The following is a 24,263-nucleotide window of genomic DNA, read 5'->3' as shown; positions in this document are numbered from 1 at the left end:
AACTGAAACAAAGCAACAATTGACTGCAAAACCTTCTCTGCCAATACACGAAGGGCTACTTCAGTTGACTCCCCTATTTTTTCATAGTTCCCCTTGTCCGAGTTGTACTGTAAAACAGACTCATTGCATAGGGCTGAACACATTGCTATGTGAAGAAGACAAGGAAATTGAGCTGGAAACTCAAGCTGCAAAACAATAAAATCCTATGTAAAGTGCTTGACAAAATATCCTGAAAGGTCTACAAATACCAAGATGTTTAGCAAGAGTAAGGAATACTTTGTTCTTTATGTTTATGAATAAAAGAAGGAACGTTCCGATTATATGTGTATTAGAAATCTAATAAATCTCAGGTGCTGCATCAATGCTAATGTCATTATCTCAACCTTTTGGTCAACAACAATAACAAATGAACCAAACTGAGGGAAGTTGCATTAAAAATCCTACATGACTTCAGGACCACCTGAATTTCAAAATTTTTTAGTGATTTCTTAATCTCTCAAACGCAAGACATCATCAAAGGTTCAAGTAGCATAATAGAAATAAGGGCAAATTACACTGACTTCCCTTCACTATTGCACAAAATACACGCAGCTCCACTAGTATGGAAAAATGACACAAACCTCCTCTAATGGGCCTCAAAACTTAACCCCACTAACAGAAAATATAAAACACAATGCCCTCATATGTTTCAAAAAAAAAAGCAACAACAACTACTACAGACAGCATCCTCCATCCACACCTCTTCTTCCTTCCACACTCAATTGTCACAGCCATCGTCACAAACATGACCCACTGAGCCCAGCACCTCCATCTCACCCCATACCCCCCAAACCCCACTACTAAAACCCCAACACAACCAACCCCATTGTCTTAGACATCATCACCAAAACCCTAACCTCAAGCCAAAGCCACCATCACGGAAATCCTAACTTCAACCCATAGTCACCATCACCGGAGCCCAAACCACAACCAACAGCCACCATTGCACAGAGAGAGAGAGAGAGAGAGAGAGGATCCGTCTATCATCACCTACAATGTGTCCATCACCTCATACAATCCGTTCATCACCCTCCTTTCATCATCATCATCAACATCAACAACAGCAGCAACAACAAAGAAGAGGAAAAATTTGAAGAAAATAAGAATAGAAAGAAAATATTTAATTTGAAACCCAGATTTGGTTTGTATTGATTTGAAACCGCACATTTAGTTTGCATTGGTCCAATTGTGATGGTCTGTCTGCAAACCCGATGCTTCAATAGTGATGGCATAATCACAATGCGACGATCGTTGCGGTTTGATTTTGATGATGATTGGGGGGTATGCCAAAGGAAAAAGGGAGTGTTAGTGAGAATGCTATAGTGGCGATGGCGATGGCGATGGCAATGGGGGATGCAATGGCAGGCAGTACGTGATGATATCGTGGTGTGTGGTAGTCGGAGTCACAAGGACGCTAGGTGAGATTGGATCGCACCAGAGAGAGGAGGCAACATCATGGGGGAGGGGAAGCAGTGACCTAATGGTGAGGGATGGGAAGCAATAGCAGTATGATTGGAGACAAAGGCAACAACAGCATGGAAAAGGCAAAAGCGGAGGTGGAGATTGTCGTTTGTCGTTTGTTTTAATTCGACAGTGGTTATAAGATAGAAGTTAGACATTTGGGGGATAGGGTTTTAGGGATATAGGGTAGACGACTTTTTTTGGGAGGTGGTTTTTTGGGCCATGGAAACTTTTCCTTTCTTTTTTTCTCTTTTTATATTTTATTTTTCTTTCAATGTTTTTTTTTATTTGTTTAAAAAATGTTAGAAATTAAAAAGGGCAAAGTTGGTATTTTTATTTAAAATATGATGACATAAGCAAACTTCATCCACTTCTAATGGTGATGGATGGGAAGCAATAGCAACATGATGGGAGACAAAGGCGACAACAGCGTGGCAAAGGCAAAAGCGAAGGTGGTGGCGGTTGATAGTTGTTCTTCGTTTTAGTTCGGCACTAGTTATAAGATAGAAATTAGTCATTTGGAGGATAGGGTTTTGGGGGTGTAGGGTAGACGTCTTTTGGCCAAGGACACTTTTCCTTTTTTTCTCTTTTTATATTTTATTTTTCTTTCAAATTTTTTTATTTATTTAAAAAATGATAGATATTAAAAAGGGTAAAGTTGGTATTTTCATTTAAAATATGATGACATGAGCAAATTCCATCCACTTCACTAACGGTTGATTAATGGCGTGGGCCCAAGTGTAATGCAATAGTTTTCAAGGGAGGCCGGTGTCATTTTTCCAAACTAGTGGGGCTGAGTGTAATTTGAACAATTACTAAGGGAGGTCCATGAAATTTTCCCTAGAAATAAAGGAAGAATAAAAAAAAATTCACAGTTAAGTAGCTACAGCAGTAACCACTGTCTAACATTAGACAACAATTCCACTTCCCACATTTCTTTCAAGTTAAGAATAAAATAAATAAATAAATAAATAAAGCAAAGGATGATATTATCAAATCCAACAGGTTGATAAGTCAAGACAATTACTAACTCAAATTCAGAATGCAAACGCAAGACAAAACAGACAAAAAAATAACAAGCCCACACACAGGAAGTAGAAAAAAACATTTATAATATTATCCAATCCAATTAACCAACATTTTATAAGTCATAAAGGCATGAGTACATTTAACTCTGACATGAACTGCACTTGAAGAGAAAAAATTTAGTAGTATACAATATGAGGGGTTTGAATGAAAATATGATGTAAACAAGCTAGCGTGGAAACCATATCAAGGAATATGTGATTTCAACATGTAAGCAATGCATACACAACAGTGCAGAAAATTATGAAAAAATTTACCGATAAAAGAATTTAGTCGTTCGTAATATATATGGTATTAGGAGGCATATTATTCGAGAAAAAATACCTGCATCCCATCACTATCAAAAATAAAGCCCTCTGGTGCATATGTTGTCCCACTGACGCTGTATTCAGAAGTAGTAGGACCATGGTGTGCAGAATGAAGCACACATATCTGGACAGGCAGGAAATAGAAAGAGTAGATTAAGTTTTTCCATCTTATGGTAAAACAGGATTCGATGATCAAATAAAGCAATCTGAATTAAGTAAAATGTCCCCATCAATGTGGAATTTCTTTCATAATATGAACAAATAGTTTTCACCTTCTTGTTCCTCTTGAGAATCAAAATTATTGAAGAGAAGGAAGAAGTGCAAAACAAAGAAGAACAAACACAACGAAGGGACTTTAAAAAAACTAAAACCAGCACCAGTTCAACAATGGAGGGAAGAAAACAAACGAAATGTATCAAGGACAAGTTTCGCACATCCATAAATTCAAAGAGTATATTACCAAAACACAAAATGAAGACTAACAAGAAGTGGGGGGGAAAAAAAAAATAATTAGTATATTCTAAGCCTATAACTAGGCCACTCTTGTAATATTTAGTATTGATCTTAATTGTATTATTTTCAAAATAAATCAAACAAAAATAAGCAGACCAAATGTCCGTTAAACAACCATATTGAGTAAGGTAGCGTTTGGTAGAGTTTTCTAAATATGATTTGAGAATAGGAGTCGTATTTTGAGTTTGTGAGTTTTGGAATTATGATTTGAGTGTAGCAAATTTATTTGGTGAATGAGTTTTGAATTGAGTGAAGAATTTTTGAAGTGACAGATGATATCTGATACAAAAACTTACAACTCATAACCAAATACACAACTCAAAAATCTATTAAAAGCTTATAAAAAAATTTTAAAATTTTTCAAAAATATTGTTTTATTAAAAATATTAAAAAAAAACAAGTGCCAATTGCAAAAAATAAAATAAAATAAAATAAAATAAATAAAATCGCACTGTTCAAGTCAACCGGCCAGACGACGGATGTCTGACCGGTAGGCCAAATTTCAAAATTTTAAAACCCGCCTAGAACAAGTTTTCAAAAGGAGGGGTGGAATTAATTTTCCAAAACTCAAACCAAACATCATACTAGAATATAGGGGTAGAACTATGATTCCAAAACTCTTCCAAACACAGCCTAAAACTTTCTCCAACAGACATACAAATTACCTAAAAGAAATTGCAAAATAAAAAAAAGGGAATATATCGACATTTACTTGACATGTTGAAATTCAAAAAGCAATTTTAAACATCAAAACCTAACAATGAAGTGCACTAAACAAAATAAAATAAACTAACCATATCGAAGAATCAGCTTTCATAACATCAACCCTAACAAATTACATGTTATCATTTTTACAGCAAGGGAAGGAAGACATACAAATAGCTAGAGGTGTTCATGTACCTAATTGTAAAAAGTAATGCGCTAACCTTCGAAACAGACATCATATTGGTAGTCAGAGTACCAGTCTTGTCACTACAAATTACTGTTGTGCAGCCTAAGGTCTCTACAGATGGCAAAGACCTTACAATAGCATTCATCCGAGCCATTCGTTTTGTTCCAAGAGCCAAACACCTAATAAAATTAAAGGAAACATAATGCTGAAGTTCCACAAAAAGCTTCTACAAATATCATGTGCAGGCAACCTGAACAACCAGAAAACATTTACCCCTGTATTTTTTGTGCTAACTATACAGAAATATCAACGACCTGAAAACTAAGTGAAATTCAATCCAGTATACGATAGATTCTTGGAAAATTATGCAAGGAGAGCCTCATCTAGCACATAAAGCCAAATGTATCACAAACTTTCATATTAGTTAAATAATACTCCCTCTATCCTATTTTATGTGTCTTACTTTCCATTTGTGGCAGTCCCGCTTTATGTGTCTAAGTTTCAAATTTCAAAACCCTAAATCATCAATTTTCCATATTACCTACCTTTAAATTTATATTTAACCACGTAATCCAACCCCAAAAAGTTATTCGAATCGGACAAAAGGCATTTTTTTAAATTCCAAAAGAATTCCATAAACTGTGTGCATGGTCAAATATGCCATACAAAATGGGATGAATCAAGTACAAAGATAGCTTTCACTGCTCAAAAACAGAAATGCATATTTTTCAGCCAAATTTATTTAGCGAAAAATGAGATAGAAAAATTATGTAGCCCGGGCAGACATGGCAAGTTAAATCGGTGCTAAGAAAGATTGCTGCTTAAGGAACAGATTGGTTAATTGTGAAATAAAGTAGTAGTCTTTAAGGCCATATTTTGGGAACTTAGATAGTGGTTAATATAGTGAACAAGACTTGGTAGACTTTTAACTGTGTGCCTAGATACTTTACAAGTTTAGGTTTATCTGTTTTTGAAGGTTTGGATGTATTTGTTTGCATCATCTTGATACTTGATTTCTAATAAAGTTACCACTTATTTATCAAAAAGAACTGTGCCCAGTAACATGCCACATTTGCTGTGGTATCTGTCTATAAAATGTGAGCATTAGATGACAATAATGGGGTTGTAATGCCTTATATATATATATATATATATATCTTTGGGACTCTTCCTTGCACCCTTTCATGCTTAGTTGTTAATTTAAAGCAAATGCCAGTTGATTTATTCCCAGCAACATCCCTGCAGTGTTTTACCACTGCAGCAGTTGGTGTCAGATCTATTGATCTTCTCTTCTTGTGGATTAATTAACTTGCATTTGAAGCCACAAACAGTCCATGAATGAAAGAACGAGGAAATGATGGAAAGATGATCAACTTGTTGAAGCGATGATTGCATCAAAAATGAAGGAATATATATATTTTGATATGCAGGTTATCCTGAGCCAGCTTGCGTGCACCAGACTATGTCCCTACAGCCCGAACAAGCCTTCTGAAACAGGTTTATTCCCTACAGTCTGTGGCCCAAGAGTTTTGTTGTCGAAGGGAGTTGAACTTGAGACCTTGGAGGGAGCAAACTCCCAAGTCCCATGCCTCATCCACCAGGACAAACCCTTGGGGTTAAAAATGAAGGAAAATATTGAAAATCTTCATATCAAGTTAGGTGAAATATTTTGGCACAGAGATTCTTATCTCTGGAATCAGAGGTAGAAGGTGAATCACCACCATTATTTGATGAGTATTCTGACAATGGATGTCTCATTGTTGGCAACATAAGTGTTCATACATCTATTGATTCTGCCAACAACATAAGCAATAATTACATGACTTTGTTGTTGGTGAATTTTTTTTTTTTTTTTTTTTTTTTTTAAACGGACAACATGATCTGTTGATTTATTTTTCATTACCTGAAACAATGAATCTTGAGGTGTTCAGAGCTTCCAAATAGTATTATTTGAAGCTTTCTTTGAGTTAGCACAATCCATTTTTGTGGAATTTTGCTGAAGACTATATGAAGATAGACTCGTGGATTAAATTCTTCATTAGAATTTACATACGGATGCTGACTATCAATAAGATACAATCGTCAAAATATAGAAATAAAACTAGAAAATGAAATTTAAGTTCAATTTTTGCAAATTATAAAATTGTAAAAAGAAGGAAGATGTAAGGGCATGCTAAGGAAGTGTTAAGCAAGTCAAAAGCATAAGTTCAAACAACAAAGGAAATGCTGACAACAAACTCAAGGGCGAGTTTCACGCAACCATGGGAGACTAAAGCAGCCCAACCAGACATTAGCAACTCAAGAACTGTTGCTAATTTAAAGTTTCCAACTCAAGAACAGTTCCTTAAGGAATTGATTCTTATTTGTGAGTATAGTAATCTGTGAAGTTAAGAAACAGTCTTTAAGGCCACATTTTAGGAATTTGCATTGTGGTTAATATAGTGAACAAGTCTAAGTACACCTTTTTTTTGTTCTGCCTAGTAATGCTTACATTTACTATGGTAGCTGTCTAGAAAATGTAAGTGTTAGGTAACAATGGGTTGTAGACTGAGAGTGACATGAGAGCATCAACTTTGAAAATGAGAGCATGCATACTAATTTATATATAAATTTTATTTTGTAATTTTTTTCATTATTTGAGAATCAACAAATAGTTTTTTATGTATATTTTAAAAAGAAATAATAAAGAAAATTACAGCAAAAAATATATGAAAAAATTTGTAGAGTAGCATGGAAAAATGCAAGATGTTGATTTTTTAAATCTCAGGTTCAAGTCATTTCAGGTTCAAAATTGTTTTTTTTTTTTTTTTTTTGGATAAATATTTCAGGTTCAAAATCTTTTGAACATTATGTATTGTGCTATTGCAAGATACACAAGATCACGCAACATGTGAGCCTAGAACCCTATACCACAGAATGTACAAAACAGCTGGGTCCATCACATTGATGTTGTTTTGTGGAAAATGGATAGTAGCAGGTGTACTATAGAGTGGCACAACAGATGAATCCATGGACATGTGTCAGCTAAATATTCTCACAAACATCAATTCATTGTCAACCAACAATTCTTTCTCAATTTCGCTCCTAGTAAAATCCACGAACCAGAGTATGGTCCACCACGATGACAGATTTGGCTTATTATAGTTCCCAGCAACTGCTCTGCCTTGTTTTTTAACTGCATCAAATTTAGCAATAAACCTATTTTTGTGCAAACTACATAGAAATACAATTTGACAAAGAACAGCACAAAATAGAGGCTCTAATCCATGAAATGCCAAACCATCAATGATAAATCAGAAATGTGGGCTCAAAGGACGTTACCCTTTGTAAATCATCAAAATTAGCAAAATAGGTTGAGAGAAATTAAAAGCTATAAAGATGTTAAATCACCAGCTGCCCCAAAAGTTTAACGGGTTAATGATGATCCCTCACAATTTGAACTGAATAGGGTGCACAAAAACAAACAAAACATAATAAAATAGACACTAACAATCACATATAACAAGACTTGACACCTCCAATAAACAAAGCTCCAATATTAGGTTACATTAATGCTTGCTCCAAAAGCTTTTGCTGTCAGGAAAAGGGACCATATATATATATATATATATATCAAGCTCTCAAAGAAAACAGTGCATCACAAACTCATGGGCAATTTTGAATCCTCAAAAGCCATATCTACTGGTTATCATTTGACGTGATTGTAAAATACAATTTGTTTGGTAAGGCTCCTTAAAGTATTGGAGGTCCAAGTTAACATTAAACGTGCATTATATGAGATAAAAGCACACCAATGTTAATTTGGATTGCTAAAAAATCACAGAAAGTGGAAAGCTGTGTATATAAGCATAAAGTGAAACGTGGAAAGTTGGGGAAGCGAAGATGAACCCTATTGACAGCTCACATAAACATGTCCTTAGTAGTGACTGAGAACTCCATTCAGTTTCAACAATAAGAAGAATCTCAAGGCATGATGTGTGCATCATACACTCCTCAAACTTCTAGAAATGCGTATTTAAAAAAAACAAAAACAAAAATTGCGTATGCATGTTACAGTTTTAAGGCACCCACATCTTTGATAAAATTAAGTTTGTGCTCAAGGACACCCTATTCTAAATTTTAGTCATCTGCATTTTGTATAGAAAGTACATGTCCAAGACACGCCAACTTCAAATTTTCTGTCGAATGTACTGAAACACGGGTGTCATACATGTCAAAGTCAATATTTTTTATGGTGGCAGTAATACATGAGGGAAAGCAACCCAAAAATTTTTTTGTTGAGTGCAAGTTTATTGTTCTTCATCATTAACATCAGTTAAAGCACTTACGTAGTAACAACAGCAGGAAGCCCCTCAGGAATAGCTGCAACTGCAAGAGCAACTGCAATCTAGATGGGTAATGTAAATTAGGTCAGAGAAAGTAGAATTCACTACTCGGCATGAAAATATAATGAAACAAAAACTGAGAAACATATACCAAGGTCAAAAGAAAGAAAACAATAACACAAAAATTGCCATATGCACAAAATAGATACGAGTTAGAATCTGAATGACTATCCTTTCATAAAATCAGATGAAATGTACTGATTCTAAGTCAGATACACACTACATAGGGAGACGGACAAACACAGCTAAGAGCCTAAGACAAATTCTGTAAAATGTAACTAGGAGCATGAGTACAATGAGAGAAAATGATAAAATCAATGACCATAATTTCAAATAACTGCACGTGAAAAAGTGCGACTATAGAAGAATAAATTAGATGCCAATAAAGCCAGATTGGTATTTAAGCAAATGAAGATGTGGATCTTGAAAGGTGTAATGCTAAACACATACCAAGTAAACATGGAAATCATAGGAACAACTGAAAGAACAGCTGCATTTATAGATGACCACATCCGTTGTACTTGGTCATGCAAACTTTCAGTATTTATGTTTACTTTTTCCACCATTTAATAAAGCTTGTAAGGCTCATAAATTTCAATGTGATGTTTGTGAGTTAGCTAAACATTCCCATACTATTTATATTCCTCATACGTCCTGTGCCCCTTGTGCATTTGATCTTATTCATTTTGATGTTTGGGAGCCTTCACCTATTCCCGCCTTGTCTGGCCATAAGTATTATGTGACCTAAATGACCACACCCGTTGTACTCGGGTTTATCTCATTACACGTAAATCTGGTGTTTTTCCTATATTTGTTTAGTTTCTTCAGATGGTTAAAACTCAGTTTCACATTGTTGTTAGAAATATATGATCTAATAATGGTGGGGAATACATCTCCAATGCTTTTCATTCCCATCTTAATCAGTCTAGTATACTTCAACAACTTACTTGCCCCAGTACTCCTGAACAAAATGGGATTGTTGAACGCAAAAACTGTCGCATAACGTATGTGGTTCATTGTCTTCTTCAGGATATGAATGTTCCTAAGTCTTATTGGCATAATGCAATCCTTGCCACATTGCATCTGTGCACTCATAGTCGTGTTTTGCAAGGTCTTGCTCCTCTTAAAGTCTTACATCCTACCAGGACTCTTTTTCCTCTCTCACCTCAGGTTTTTCGGTGTACTTGTTTTGTCCAAAACAGAAGTCCTACTTGAACTAAGTTGGATGACAAGGCCATTAGGAGTATCTTGATAGGGTGTTCCACCATGTCAAAAGGGTATCTGTGTTATGATCCTAGCCCTTGTAGGTACTATCGTTCCACCATGAGAAGGACCCTTTTTTAAGTACTCACACATCTATGCAGGATTCCTCTATCACTCCTGTCCCATTGGAGGATTTTGGTGTTCGGCCTCTTCCCATTTGTGATAAGGTTGAGGTTGACTCTAATGAGGTTCCTCCTCCTCCTCCTCCTCCTCCTCCATTGCAAGTATATTCTCATCGTTCTCATCCACTGCAAACAGCCTCTCCGATAAGTGAGTTAGGTAATTCTTCCATTATGGTTCCTGCTCCTCGTGAATCGTTTTGGTTATCTTAGCAGCACTAATCATCTGATTTCTCAATATCTTTCTTATGATAGTGTTACACCTGCCTATCGTTCCTTCCTTGGCAAGCTCAAGTTAGAAACTATTTCTCGTTCTGTGTCAGAAGCTCTACAGAATCCCAAGTAAGTAGCTGCTACGCAAACCGAGATGACAGCTATGGAATAGAATCAAACCTGGCAGCTTGTCTCTCTCTCATCTGGCGAGAAGACTGTTGGTTGCAAATGGGTATTCAGTATTAAGTATCTTGCAAATGGCACTGTGGACCGCTACAGCGCAGCTTGTTGCCAGGGGGTTTACTTAGGTTCTTGGCAATGATTTTGGGGCTACTTTTGCACTAGTTGCCAAGCTTACCATTGTTCGCCTTCTTATTTCCCTAGCTGCCTCTCATTATTGGCATTTTTCATCAGCTAGATGTCAAGAATGCATTTCTTCATGGGGACTTACTTGAGACTATTTATATGGATCCTCCACCCAATTTTTGAGCAGAGGGGAGTATGTGGGGAAAGTTCGTCGACTGCACAAGTCTTTATATGGGCTTAAACAGTCTTTTCGAGCCTGGTTCAACCGTTTTAGCACTGTCATTTCATCCGTGGGGTATGTTTAGTGCCACTCAGATCATACATGCTTTATTCACCGGAATTCCACTATTCAGTGTATTATTCTGCTTGTGTATGTTGATTATATCATCCTCACAAGTAATGATTCAGTTGGCATAGCACAAGTCAAGAGGGATATGAGTCAGGCATTTGATATTAAGGATCTGAGTCCTCTCAAATATTTTCTGGATATTGATGTTGCTCGCTCTCGTCAGCAGATTTTATTGTCCCAAATGAAGTACATTCTTAATCTTCTTCAAGACACCCGTATGCTGGGATACAAACCTAATATGCTTCTACTCCTATGGATCCTAACCTCAAGCTTACATCAAGAGTCTGGTGAGTTACTAAAGGATCCAGGCACATATCAACACCTTGTTGGCCGTCTCATTTATTTTACTAACACTAGACCTGATTTGACTTGCGGTTAGTGTTGCAAGTCAATTTATACATGCACCTAGTACAGAGCTGCTTGATGTTCATCACATTTTGCGATATTCGAAGACTTCTCCTAGTTTAGGGTTATTTTCACAACTGGTATTCAATTAAGGCTCTCGTGTTTCACTAATGCAGACTATGCAAGGTCTAGAACTGATAAACATTCCACGTCTGGCTTCTGTATTTTTTATGGTGATCATCTAATATCATGGAAAAGTAATAAACAGGCAGCTGTGTATAGATCTTTTACTAAAGCTGAGTATCGGGCAATGGCACAATGTATATTCGAGGTTCTATGACTCCGCTCTATTCTTATAGAGTTGGGGTTGGAGGAGGCTACCCCCTCCTCTTTGTTTTGTGACAACAAATCAGCCATTATGTTATCCTTTGATTCACTACTGCATGAGGGGACTAAACACATAGAGGTTGACATATATTTCATTTGAGTCATTCGAGAAAAGGATCGGATTGGTATTGTGAGTCCATTCTTCATCTCCTCTGCTAAACAGCTAGCTGAAATCACAAGATATTAGGCAATATTCCTATATTTTTTTATTCCTCTTGATTTATTTCCTATTTTGTATATATTCTCCATCAATATAAATATATAGGCTGGTCTCTGTTCTAGACAAGCCATTCAACTCTATTCTTCTTATACATGCTAACAAAACTTATGTTTCTGGTCATGCAACATTTAAATAAGGGACACCTGACCAAAAATCAGTCTTCTTTTTCCTCCAATTGGGGACAAGTTTTCTCCTTTTGCATATTTAAGTATAATACTTAGAATTTTTAAAGTTCAAGAAGAATATGAAAACCCTTCTTAGATGCCTTGTTTTTTAATACCATGGTTGATGGAACATCACCAGGAATTGCATTACGATCCTCATGTAGATGTACCTTCCCAAGTAACTTGACATTTCCTTACAACTAACTTTGTCGATAGCAGTCTAGATTCTAAAGAGGACAGCTAATTGTAATCTCTCATGGAATGTTTCTCCTATTGATCCAGTGCCTTCAAGTCTAAAGCATAGAACCCACCTTATTAATTGACCGCAGATCCAACAATTCTACAGCTAATGACAAGAACCATTGAACATGGTTGTCTAAATCGTACAATTCGCGATATGATTCGTACGATTCAATACAATTTTTGCTTAGGACGATACAAATCGCACCTTGGAATCGGAAAATTGAAATTCGAACTCTAAATCGTTTGAATCTGTCAGAATCACCAATGCACCCAATTCTAAACAATTCAGACTTCATTTTTCGATGTCTGAAACAAAATCGTTTGACATCTTTTAACCAAAAAAAAAAAAAAAGAAAAGAAAAGATCAATACATGTTGAAGATCAAGCTATGGCTTGTGAAGAGAGGAATCGAAAAAAGAAGAGGAAAGAACCTGCCATTGACAAAATCAAGCAGCAATTTTGCTTCTTCATACCCAAAATCTAAAGGAATGTAAAGAAATCAAGCTAGGGATTCTCGGTACTCTCCCATGCTCATCTTCTCTCCTTAGTTACCTAAAAATTGTGTGGGCAAGTTTTTGTTACCTAACTTGTCTCTTTGTGGGTCTCCGTAATCCTTTAATAATATTATATAGCTACATATCTATATATATTATATTCTGTAGTTATACACACGTACACTATAATAAATAATATCTATATAGTACAATATATTTTATATAAATTATATACTATATATATACTTTATATAAATTATATATATTTAATAATTAAATTATAAAACAAGTAATTAAATTATATATTTTATACCCCCTCTGTCCCATTTTGTTGGTCCATTATTTCTTTTTCTTTTTTTTATCCCAAAATATATGTCCACTTTGAAAAGTCAAAGGCTTTAATTTTGAAAGTTTTGAAAACTACCCATGTAAAGTAATTGTAAAGTTTCGAAAATTACCCCTTGTAAAGTAATCATATACAACGGAGACCAACAGAGGCAGCAATGAAAAGATACGATACAGTGACGGTAGATAGGAGTGTTAGGGGAAAGGGTAGGCCTAGATTGACGTGGACTAGTGTAGTAAATAGAGATACAAATCTCCTTAATTTAGCTAATGAAATGGCTTGGATTGAGTCGAGTGAAGAAAAATTATTCATGCAGCCGACCCCATTTGATGGGACTTAAAACTTGATTTTGTTTGCTTTGGTTTGGTTTGGTTTTAGACTATCAATATGGGACAGAGGGAGTAATTAAATTATAAATACAATATATTATAGGTAAATTATATATTATATATAACATTATAGTGATTCATAAATTTATATTAGATTATTATTTTTTTCATTTTAATCACTATATTTGTGATTTTATATTTATATAAATATAAATAAATATATATATATAATGATGTGAAAGATTCATGATTCAATTCGATTAAAAATTAATTTTTTTGAGAAATTGATTAACAATTCGATTTGCAATTTGACAACCATGCCGGTGAATAATAATCTCACTCAGCCACCCTAACATATGAATCACCCTCAACCAGAAAAAGTTCTCCTTTCAGGCCTGGCAAGAAGGTATTAATCTCTCGCCTCGATTGCTGTCATTGCCCTTCACCTTCCAACGTGCGCATCCCTCCAGAAACAAAGGCTATCTAGAAACAATTAACAATAACAACACTGTACTAACATATTCAGAAGGGGGAGGGGGATGGATAAAGTTTCCACTAAAGGTGCCAAAAGGGGACAACCTATGTACACTAGGAGTATAAAAGTTGGACAAAAAGCCATCAACAAAATTTAGCTCCTATGAAATCGACCAAGGAAACAGAAGTTCAAAATACTTCCCTCTAAGCCAGCCGTGAAAATTATGAAAACAATGAGATCATATTTCAATGGTTTTACCTCCTCACATAGGTGCAACTTGGCCCAAAAGCTGTTAAAGAAAGAAAGATGTCACTGTAAAAGGACTCAATGGTTCAATGAAAAGTACCAAGGTTGGACAATCACTTGGAGGCAGTATCATCATAAATATGAAGTATCAACATCCATATCTTCAGCTTCAGAATATCTTTCAAAGTTAAAGAAAGGCATCTAGCGCACCCCCCCCCCCCCCCCCCCCCAAACAACCAAAGTATTTCCAAACATCGCACCTCAAGACAGTGATTGTATTCAAAAAATTAAATTAAATTAAATTGTTCCCCCCACCATCAAAATATTTCCAATAATCGCACCTCAAGATAGTGATTGTATTCAAAAAATTAAATTAAATTAAATTGTTCAAAACAACCAAGTCATCATTTTAGGGTAGGATACAACCTCAATAGAAAAATACTAAAAACATATAGATATATATGGGTCCTGCTAATGACAGCCCAAGGGCTGTCAAAAAGCACCACAAAATGCCAAAATATTTATAATCGCAATACACTTTTCATATGTCCCAAAACACTTATACACATTTCAATACACTTTTTACACAGTTTTTACCCTAAGGGCTGTTTCTAGCATTGTTCAATATATATGTATATGCACATGTATGCAATAGAAAAGAAGGAAATTCATCCATAAATCATTACCTTAAAGTAGTGGATTGCCCCCTGTAAGAAACCACCATGAGCAGGATCACGAAAATGACCAATATTTACAAGCCATACCAATACACAAATACCTGCAATAACCTACAAAGAAGAACAGGACGAAGAGGGGGAAAAAATCAGGAATGCACGCAATATCAAGTATAAGATTTCCTTAAAAAGTTAGAAGAAGATAATAGCAGTTAGGGAGTTACCAAATAAACACAATTTCATGTTTTCTACCAAGTTAAATGAGTGAAATCATTATTTTAGTAGGAGAAATTGATACAATGGTAGTTTATTCAAGTGCTACTATAGAATCAACTACATGGAGAAAAAGGAGGGGGTCGGAGTCCAATGCAAAGTTCATTAGTTCGAGAGAAGCAATAGGTTGATAGAAAACATAAGTTAAGGACAGTTCAGCTATGACAAGAGAGTACGGCTCCTTTTTATCATACTTGGACCTGGTTTAAGACAGTAGTTCTGACTATAAGGAGAAGGATACATGTGACTGTGTGGACTAGGGCCACTTGGGCCCTCATCCAGCTAAGCAGAACTCGCCACTTGTCTATAGGTAGCTTCGGCTCCAATACTCTTGGAACTTATATAAGGAGCAGAGTGATCATCACTTATGGAGTGAGTGCATAGGGGAGACATAAGCAAGTCAAGGGCCAATCTATGTTGCAGCTGCGTGGGAGTGATTGTGTGGTGATAGTCACTCCCAACCATTCCCTATAAGAATATGGTATGAAGGATCATGATAAGTGGAAGCTCTAGGTGAGTCATGGTGCTCCAGAACCATGGTGCTACCAAGCGGGCTATGGCTTAGCAATAAGCTTGGCTCTACTGTATATGCTAGAGCCACGTCGGACTCTTCACACTTTAACTCATTCTCTTTGGACCTCTTTGCCTGCTAGGGCTATAGCGGCACTAGAGAGCTAAGTATCCATACTTGGTGGTGTGTATGACTATGACCCCGCTTAGACTAGGCATACGACCCTAATTAGTCATGTGAGGACATCGTGGTGCCTCGGGGGTACCCAGAGGGCTTGCCATGGGTGGGGCACCCAGAGGGCTTGCCATGTGTTGGGTGTCATATAAGTACCCACACACATCTAGAACCATGTCAACTAAGCATTTCAAATAACAAGATTCAATTATTATAACCATGATTGATGAATCAAATTGCCCTCAAGCTGCTAGACATTAGGCATATTTGATTATGGTTGCTTTTGATAAGTCTATTTGTTTATGATTACTCGTTCTCCCTTTCCAATCAAATTACTCTTTAAATATGGGCTTGGCACAACGGTAAAGCTTTTGCATTGCAACTTGGGCATCACGGGTTCAAGAATCAAGCCATGGAAACGGCCTCCTTGTACATGGAAACAAACTTCACTTATTTGTACTTTAATATGAAAATGCAATAAAAAAGTATTTTATAACTCACAGCCTCCACCCTAAACCAGATAATTTCCTAGGTTTTCCCTGAAATCCACCCTCCACTCCTTGAGCAGGTTCTTCAGACCTTGCTGTTTATCAAGGTCATTCAACCCTCTAATGTTTCATGATACCATTTTTAGACTCATGGTAATAGCAACTGTGCCTCCAGCATCCCCTTCTTGTTCGTGTTTCCCCTTTCACATCCCCATCCACCTTTATCGAAGAAACCAGCTTCCATAATTCTGTACTTCCTACTGCCTCCACACATCATATCAATTCTAACCACTTCAAAATGTTTGGGAAAATGGTTTCTTTAAAAAAAATAATAAAATAAGAACTAAGAAGAAGAGGAAGAAGAAAAAACTTCCTGAAATTATAAAATTCAAAAAAATTTAATTTTTTTAGAATCTTCAAGATACATCTCCACTCCAGAAATTGCAAGTCATAGAAAACCTTTGAAGAGCATGAAAATAAAAAATTTATATTAACAGCATTAAATTCATAGATGATAATAGTCTATATATTTAAGATTTAGCAGATTTGTAAGCATGCTAGTGGGTAGTTGAGAAAGTTCCATATTGTTGAACCAACAGGTTGAGCAACCTGTCCTTGAGACACCATGATTTGTAAGCATGAAAAAGAAGCATGCACGACACACCATGATTGTTACTCCTTGCCATCATCATCTACCTCCCACAATTACATAACCCGTAGCTCCTAACTCATATCACTGCTAGAAATGAAGAATGAAGAAGAAAGACAGGCACTTGCAATCACCTTGGCCAGAAAGGTACCAAACTCATCCAGCTTCTTTTTCAATGGTGTTGCTTCCTGCATCAAACATAGATTGCATTAAAAAAGGGTCAATCAGAATTGATCTGCAAAGTTCAAAGATGTATATGTAATGCTTACATCTTCTGTTCTCAACATAGAATCACGGATGTTGCCCATCGCGGTGTTAGAGCCAACTCCAACAACAACAGCTCTTGCCCTACCAGCAACCACTACTGTTCCCTGACAAATAGATTATATTAAAATTTTGGTAACTTTCAAGAACTTAAAAAATAAATAAATAAACAAACCATACAAGCACTCATGAATCATGAGTAATACATTTAACAAATAAATCTGAAGAAAGAAGTAAACAACACTAGTGGAAGAACGACATTTCTTTTAAGTACTTTTATCAAATTACACTAGGAAACAAAAGAATTACAGGCAGTATCCATTTCAGGATTAAAAACTGTCCACCTAATGCAATCACGGCTAAACTTTTATCTTCACAATTGCTTCATGTCATGTCAAACTTCATAACGGCAACATGTCCTACCCATCTTGTACAACCTTCTTAATATTTTACACACACCCACACCAGAACTTCAACACTGTACCATAGCCAGATATACCATTGCCCTAGCAGCTGGTGTTGTATCTTGTACATTGTAATGTCAATGACACCCATGCAGTAGGTTCTGTACACTCTTCGATTGTTCCACAAGTCACTGTAACATAATCAGATCTTTAATGTGGCTTTTAAGAATTTACCGAGAAGAGAATGTTTGTCTTGTCCTGGTACACAGCATTCGTTGTGAGGGTGGAACCAAGCTCCTTCCCCACGGAACAGCTCTCACCTATTGTCAGAAAACAAAAGTTATTTAATTCAATCATGAATGTGCTAGAATATTGTGAGCATGAGAAAGAGAAATAGAAAACACCATAAGGTATAAGTTTATATTTTATTAACATAAGGTGGAAAATTATATGCTATAATAGGAAATTTGACAACAGTGACATTAAAACTAGGCAAAATGACTATTCAGTGGGAGGTGGGAGAAAATTTTACCAACAGATGAGAATCTTTTGGGGGTGCAACTCTTTTACACAAAACAGTTGCACCCCCATGGTTTTGAAAATATATTTGGTCAAATAAGCTGAACAGTAATATCCTCTTAAACTATGTATGCTTGCTAATAAACATAATACACAACAATGCAGCACCTAGCAAATGAAGCACTCCAGTAGAACATCTCTTTCATCATACAATCAAGAGAGCCAATGAATTGAAAACAAGGAACTCTGCTGTCTATGAACGAGACGTCAGAGTTAGTTAATTACCTTTTGATTTATTTCTGTTTAGCTCAGAATGGCAAACAATGACTGTCTATGGGTTTTCTATTCTGATGCCTCTTCTACGGAGGGATATTAATTACCGAAGGGTAGAGTCTTTGCTTTAAGGCAGAACGTTCTGAATAAGAAACTTTCACATCATGTAATTGAAGGTTCCCAAGGTTGTTTGATGGTGAAGAAAGTTATGTTTTTGCTCTTAAATTCCACTTTTAATTTTCTTCCTTTATGTAATCTAACATTAAGTAATCATAGACCAATGACATTAATCATGTAATTAAATTGACATAAAAGGACAAAAATACCTGTGAGAATTGCTTGATCAACACGTAATTGATAACTTAACATCTCAATCATTCTCATATCTGCTGGAATTTTGCATCCCACTATTCATTTCACACAAATCAAATAGAAAAGTTAACTCACTGCTGGAATCATTGCACAGAGAAAATAACTTTTGAGCATTTGCAGATTTGTAAAAGTTGGAAGAGACACACTTACCACTAACTTCTACAATATCCCCAGGGACAAGGTCAGTTGCAGGTAATATTGAGAAGCAACCTGAAAGATTTGTTTTCCATACAATGAGAATGATCAAGAATGATAATTTTTTAGAAAATCTATTACTGCATATGACATTTTAAAATGAAAACTAAAGTGAACCTGCATAAACCAAATATTAAATGTAGTATTACAAAATAACAGAAAGAACATAACAGAGAGATTAGCATTGTTCAATGCATAAATATCAACCCACTAAATGCCAAAATGAAATACTATCACATGCATCCAAATAACAAAACCTACACAAAAGCATGCTCTGTTGTTCTGTTAGTAGAATTATACATCTACTACAGGTCAAGATCTTAGCATTAGCAGTCAATGCATAATGTTGGAAACCCATCCAAACGCTACCTATTTCTCCAGAATAGGATTAGAGAGATTAAGAACTCTAATTAAGTTTTTTTTATTACTATGAAAGGATCAAAAATCCACAATAACCTGGTATAAGTATAAATTAAGAGGTTAAAAAGGATCAATAGTCTGGCCAAAGAAGTTGTAGCACAGTGGTAAAGTGGCGTCAAAGGAGGGTGAGGTGAGAGGTTCAAATCATATTCATATAAAGAAAATATTAGTAAAAACAATATGCTACAAGAGTGAACATTCCAGTGTACAGATTCTTATTGTTTTCATACCTTAATAACTGGCTAGAAAAACATCAAAAGAAACTATTTTATAACAATGGAACACAAAATATTAAAACATCATCATGGCATGATTATCAGTCAACATTCGTCTAGTACTTCATTTTAAATTTTTCCTTTACCATTTCGCAGGACAGTTGCAATATCAGCTTGGTAGGCACGTAGCTCCTACAATAAAAAGGGAACGGAAAAGAACAAAACAAATGAGTAACAACAACTAGAAAGACAAACACTTGCATTTTGAAAAAGAAAAAAGATAACACAGAAAAAAATAATAATAACAGCTCTTCACCCAAAAAAAAAATAGAGAGAGAGAGAGAGAGAGAGAGAGAGAGAGAGAGAAAGAAAATGCAATCGCAATCGCATAAGACAGAGAAACAGAGAGTTAAGAAAATAGCATACTCAGCGAATGTTTAATGATAGTCATATGGGTAAAACACTGGTTTCATGAAAGGTTTCATTGATTTATGTTGTGGCAAGAAAACATCAGTTTAACGTACCATAACAAAATGAATTAACAGCATCAATTCATTTTGATATATATATTTTGATAATCAAATATATTTTTGCACTCTTCTTGTTTTTCTCTTCAGATTTAGGTCTTTTCATATCAAATTTTTGGAGGACATCCTATCTTTCTTCCTGAAGTAGCATTTGTTCTTTATTTTTCCAATATATTTAAAATGAAATTATATATATAAGGGTTTGTCCACAACTTTGCTCTAAAGGGGTGACCTGTACATACAAAGCATACATAAAACAAAAACAAAAACCAAACCAAAATTTATCCTTACTATGGTGGTGTTTGGGAAGTTTGTGTGTTGGGTTTTTTTTTTTATTTTTTTCAAGACAAATTTTTTGCAAAATCAAAAAAAAACAAATCCAAACAAAATATCACACCCAACCCCATAATCATTTCATTTTTTCCCTCACAAACATCACATCCAACCACAAAAAAACCCAACTATCTTCCCAAACACCAAAAAAAATTTCTCCAATAATATCCTACAACTAAAAAAACCTACATAAAAACCCACTTCCCAAACACCCATTATGTAACTACAGGACTATACAACTCCCCCAAAAAGTCAACAAATTGAGTACAAAGAAAGGAAACTTCTCCCCAAGCTAAAAAAACATTAGGGATACAAGAACAATGCCTTCAAAATGCAAAATATAGCTCCCACAATTATCAGAAGACCTTCTATTCCTCTCATTCCATAAGCAATACATACGGGAAAGAGTAGTAGTCTCCCATGCCCAGGGTTTTAAATATCGGCCATTACGTACGGGATTTTGGCCTTAAATGTCATTACTCACTGACATATTGGCCAATATTGTCCTATATCAACCCATATATGACCGTATCACCGATCCCAATTAATATTTCTATATCGTTATTTAAAACCATGACCATGCCCTACGACTCTCAGTTAACCTCTACTCCAAGAGGTAATCAAATCCGAACTGAATAAGGCATCACCCACTCCACACAAAGACAGAGATTGCCATACTACACACCTCCCTAGATGCTAAACAATGAAGCATAAGATGGATGACACACTCCCCATCTCTAGTGAACAGGTATACCAAATCCACCAAAGTTTACCCCTCCACCTTAGATTGTCAGCTGTCAAAGCATATTATCGTATAGCCATCCAAGCAAAGAAGGCCACTTTGAAGGGTGCTCTCAAATACCAAATCCTCTTCCAAGGAAATTCCACATCTCCTCCATACAATAGCCAATAAAAAGAAGACACCGAAAAGATGCCATTCCTAAAACCTTTCCAAATCAGCACATCCTCCAAACTCCTACAAAATCCGGGAAAATAAGGGCCTCAATAGACACCATCTCCCGATCATGAGGTGGTCTCTAGAACACGAGCGACCATACAACCCCAAAACAATATGAACCCCAATACTCCATAACTTAAATTTGAATATCATACTTTACAGATATTATGGTTCTAAATCGCAGTATCAGGAGTTGTAGCAGTAATGGCTACGGTATCAAGAGTATCAAGTGATGCGTATCGAGAATCAGGACGCAGTTGCAAATTTTTTAAAATCATTAGCAACGCCTCTAAAATTCAATGATATGCATTTTTTACTCTCTCAAGCTCAGTTTGTCACATTTTAATCAATATTTCAACATAAGAAGCATTTTTTACTATCAAGTGATCTATAAGAATTTTAATTTATATTTCATGATCTTCGACACTTATATTACAATTATAAGAGAGATTTTACCAAAACACTATCAAATAAAAATCGCTCCTTTTTTTAAGTTTCATATTCACACCAAATAGATCCACTCACTCATTGCTCCATTAAACATGAATCCTGCATTGAAAACGGATGGAGGAACTATGCACATATGAAGTCATAAAGTCAGATCTTCCCATTTCTTTATTTAAACTACTATCCCACATTGAACGAGCATGAAAACTTAACCATGTGTTGTGCTATAAAACACCAGTTCTCCTCAAATGTGCAGCATTGCGATGAGGTACCTTGTCCTTGAAATGCTATGTTTACCCTAAAAAAGGCAGCTCGTTGATAGGAGAAAAAAGAATTGACGTACAGATTCTTTTTAATATATGCAGTAGTATCGGACCAGTTTGTTTCATAACTGGAACTTTATCCAGTTTGGTCCGATACGTCATGTGAAATGGCCAATTCACATGGAAACTTTTATCTCATTAATATATCAATGTGCATCCAAATTGGAGAGCTAAATTTTCAATATGACAGTCTGGTTCGGTACGCATGGACCAGTTTTTAAAACCATGATCATAATGAAGGCTGGAATCTGATTTCTGTTTCCCTTCAACAGGACCCTCTCCAACCAGTAATGATCCCACTACGCCGTAGCTTCATCCACGGCAACAAAGCCACAACAGAAATCCCCTATGCCTTCAGCACCTCCAGATTGCGGAGATGCAAGGGAATCCCCAACTACCGAAGCCACACCTCTCTTGGCTCCAGCCTAGGCATGTAACAACAGCCACAGAACGAGCACCAGTCTAGGTAGACTGGTTGACCATTGCAGCTCCAATTCTTCAACAAAATCCTACCAGGTTCTTCCTTGAAGGCAGGATGAAAAGGAAGCAAGCAACAGCTCCAATACCACCACGCCCAATGCAACCCCCAAGCATCTATTCACACACTACTGTACTCTTTTCTTCTCTGGCAGTGGCCTCCCACATGAGCCAAACCTCCTCACTAAGCATATCCACGCAGGTACTCCACCAACTAAGAGCAAGACGCCAAAAATGCCTCAACTCGTCAAACACTAGAGAACCTCTGTGATACATGTCAACAATATTTTCCGGCCAACTCTGTACTGTTACCATCTCCAACTTGCAATGAAGGCCTTCCAATCAACTTGGAGTAACTTATTCGCTATGAAGCACAGACACTTCAAAAAAAGTGTCGAAGGGGTGTCGGACACGGCGGGGACATGTATGGGACATGCTACATGGTGTTTCCCTTCATTTATTTAATTTTTTGTTAGGGGACATGTCGGGAACACTTCAACAACTCTCTAGGGACAAGCCAACTAGTTTTTTTTCCCCCTTTTTTTTAGTGCTTTTGATGGATGTTGGATGTTTATCTTTTACTTAAATTTAAATACTTAATAGATGATCCGTACAATAGATATAAACGAAAAGTGTTAATTTAAAAATGATTCTTTTAAAATGTCGAATTAATGTTAGTTTTGTTCATTTTGATTATTTGTGGATATAATATTAATCTATAGAGCAATTAATCACCATGTCCGGTGTCTATGTCTGTGTTCGTGCTTCTTAGATTCTTTGTCAATGAAATGTGTAGTAAACCCAGGCCTCACAGAAATTCCAATGCAAAAAAGCCACCAGCATACACTTTTGTGTCTACTGTCATTGTCATTACTTTCGTACCTGCAATTAAAAAAATTACTATCTAATAAAGATACATTAAACCATATGGTCTAAAATTGTTTGAGTCCATGCCACCTTTGGCGGTACAAAGAGATGGAAGACCCAATAAATGAAAATTTTATTGGGTAAGCAACAATATGTTACTCAAGAAAATATTTCAACTCTCTCTCTCTCTCTCTAAACCCTCCATCCCTCCCCCCGAGCCTCACCTCTAGCCAGCCAGCCGCCAAAGGGCAATGCAGCCAGTTGGTCTACTTTCTATGTGTTGTGCTTGTGTATTTTTCTTTTTCAATAATCTTCAAGCCCCACGGTATTTCCCACTCCCTTCTCATCAAATTTAGCCTTTAGATTATTATAGGGTGCTGTTTGTTCTTTAGTTTTGGTGATGGGTGTCTCGGGTAGTTTTAGATCCATCATTTCCAATGGTCTCAAATCTATCATTTTCGATAGTCGGCGGCTCCAGACCTACCGTTTTCGGGTAGTTTCACTTGGGTTTATAGGTGTTGTTTAGGTGTATGGGTGTTGTATGGGAATGTTTTCAGCAGTTTCAGATCGGATTTTCAAGTGTTGTGGAGATGTTTTCGATTTTGGGTGTTCCATGGGTGGTTTCAAAGATATCGTTTCCGATGGTTTCAAATTCGCTTCAGTCTCCTTTGGACAGAGTTAGGTCTTCATTGGGGCATTTCGGTTTTGGGTGTTGCA

General features: G+C 36.1%; 1 protein-coding gene across 3 annotated transcripts in view; it reads right to left on the bottom strand.

Moving 5' to 3' along the window:
• Positions 1-24,263, bottom strand: part of LOC114284049 (calcium-transporting ATPase 3, endoplasmic reticulum-type-like) — a 95,701-nt gene that overhangs the window by 56,099 nt on the left and 15,339 nt on the right. For all 3 annotated transcript variants that reach the window (XR_014332471.1, XR_014332470.1, XM_082874006.1), the window contains exons 7-17: positions 19,761-19,806; positions 18,935-18,994; positions 18,739-18,819; positions 17,855-17,940; positions 17,222-17,323; positions 17,087-17,140; positions 14,870-14,971; positions 8,628-8,686; positions 4,334-4,478; positions 2,911-3,018; positions 33-185 (exon numbers count right to left, since the gene is read on the bottom strand). Coding sequence is in view for 1 of the 3 variants with exons in the window: in XM_082874006.1 (XP_082730132.1) it covers positions 33-185; positions 2,911-3,018; positions 4,334-4,478; positions 8,628-8,686; positions 14,870-14,971; positions 17,087-17,140; positions 17,222-17,323; positions 17,855-17,940; positions 18,739-18,819; positions 18,935-18,994; positions 19,761-19,806 (996 nt within the window). In the remaining 2 variants the exon portion in view is untranslated. The remainder of the gene's footprint in view (positions 1-32; positions 186-2,910; positions 3,019-4,333; positions 4,479-8,627; positions 8,687-14,869; positions 14,972-17,086; positions 17,141-17,221; positions 17,324-17,854; positions 17,941-18,738; positions 18,820-18,934; positions 18,995-19,760; positions 19,807-24,263) is intronic.

Source organism: Camellia sinensis, chromosome 6 (genome assembly GCF_055761805.1).
Source record: "Camellia sinensis isolate YWXY chromosome 6, ASM5576180v1, whole genome shotgun sequence".
Lineage (NCBI taxonomy): Eukaryota > Viridiplantae > Streptophyta > Magnoliopsida > Ericales > Theaceae > Camellia > Camellia sinensis.
The sequence above is the reverse complement of the archived record's forward strand: the minus strand, read 5'-3'. Positions and strand labels throughout refer to the sequence as shown.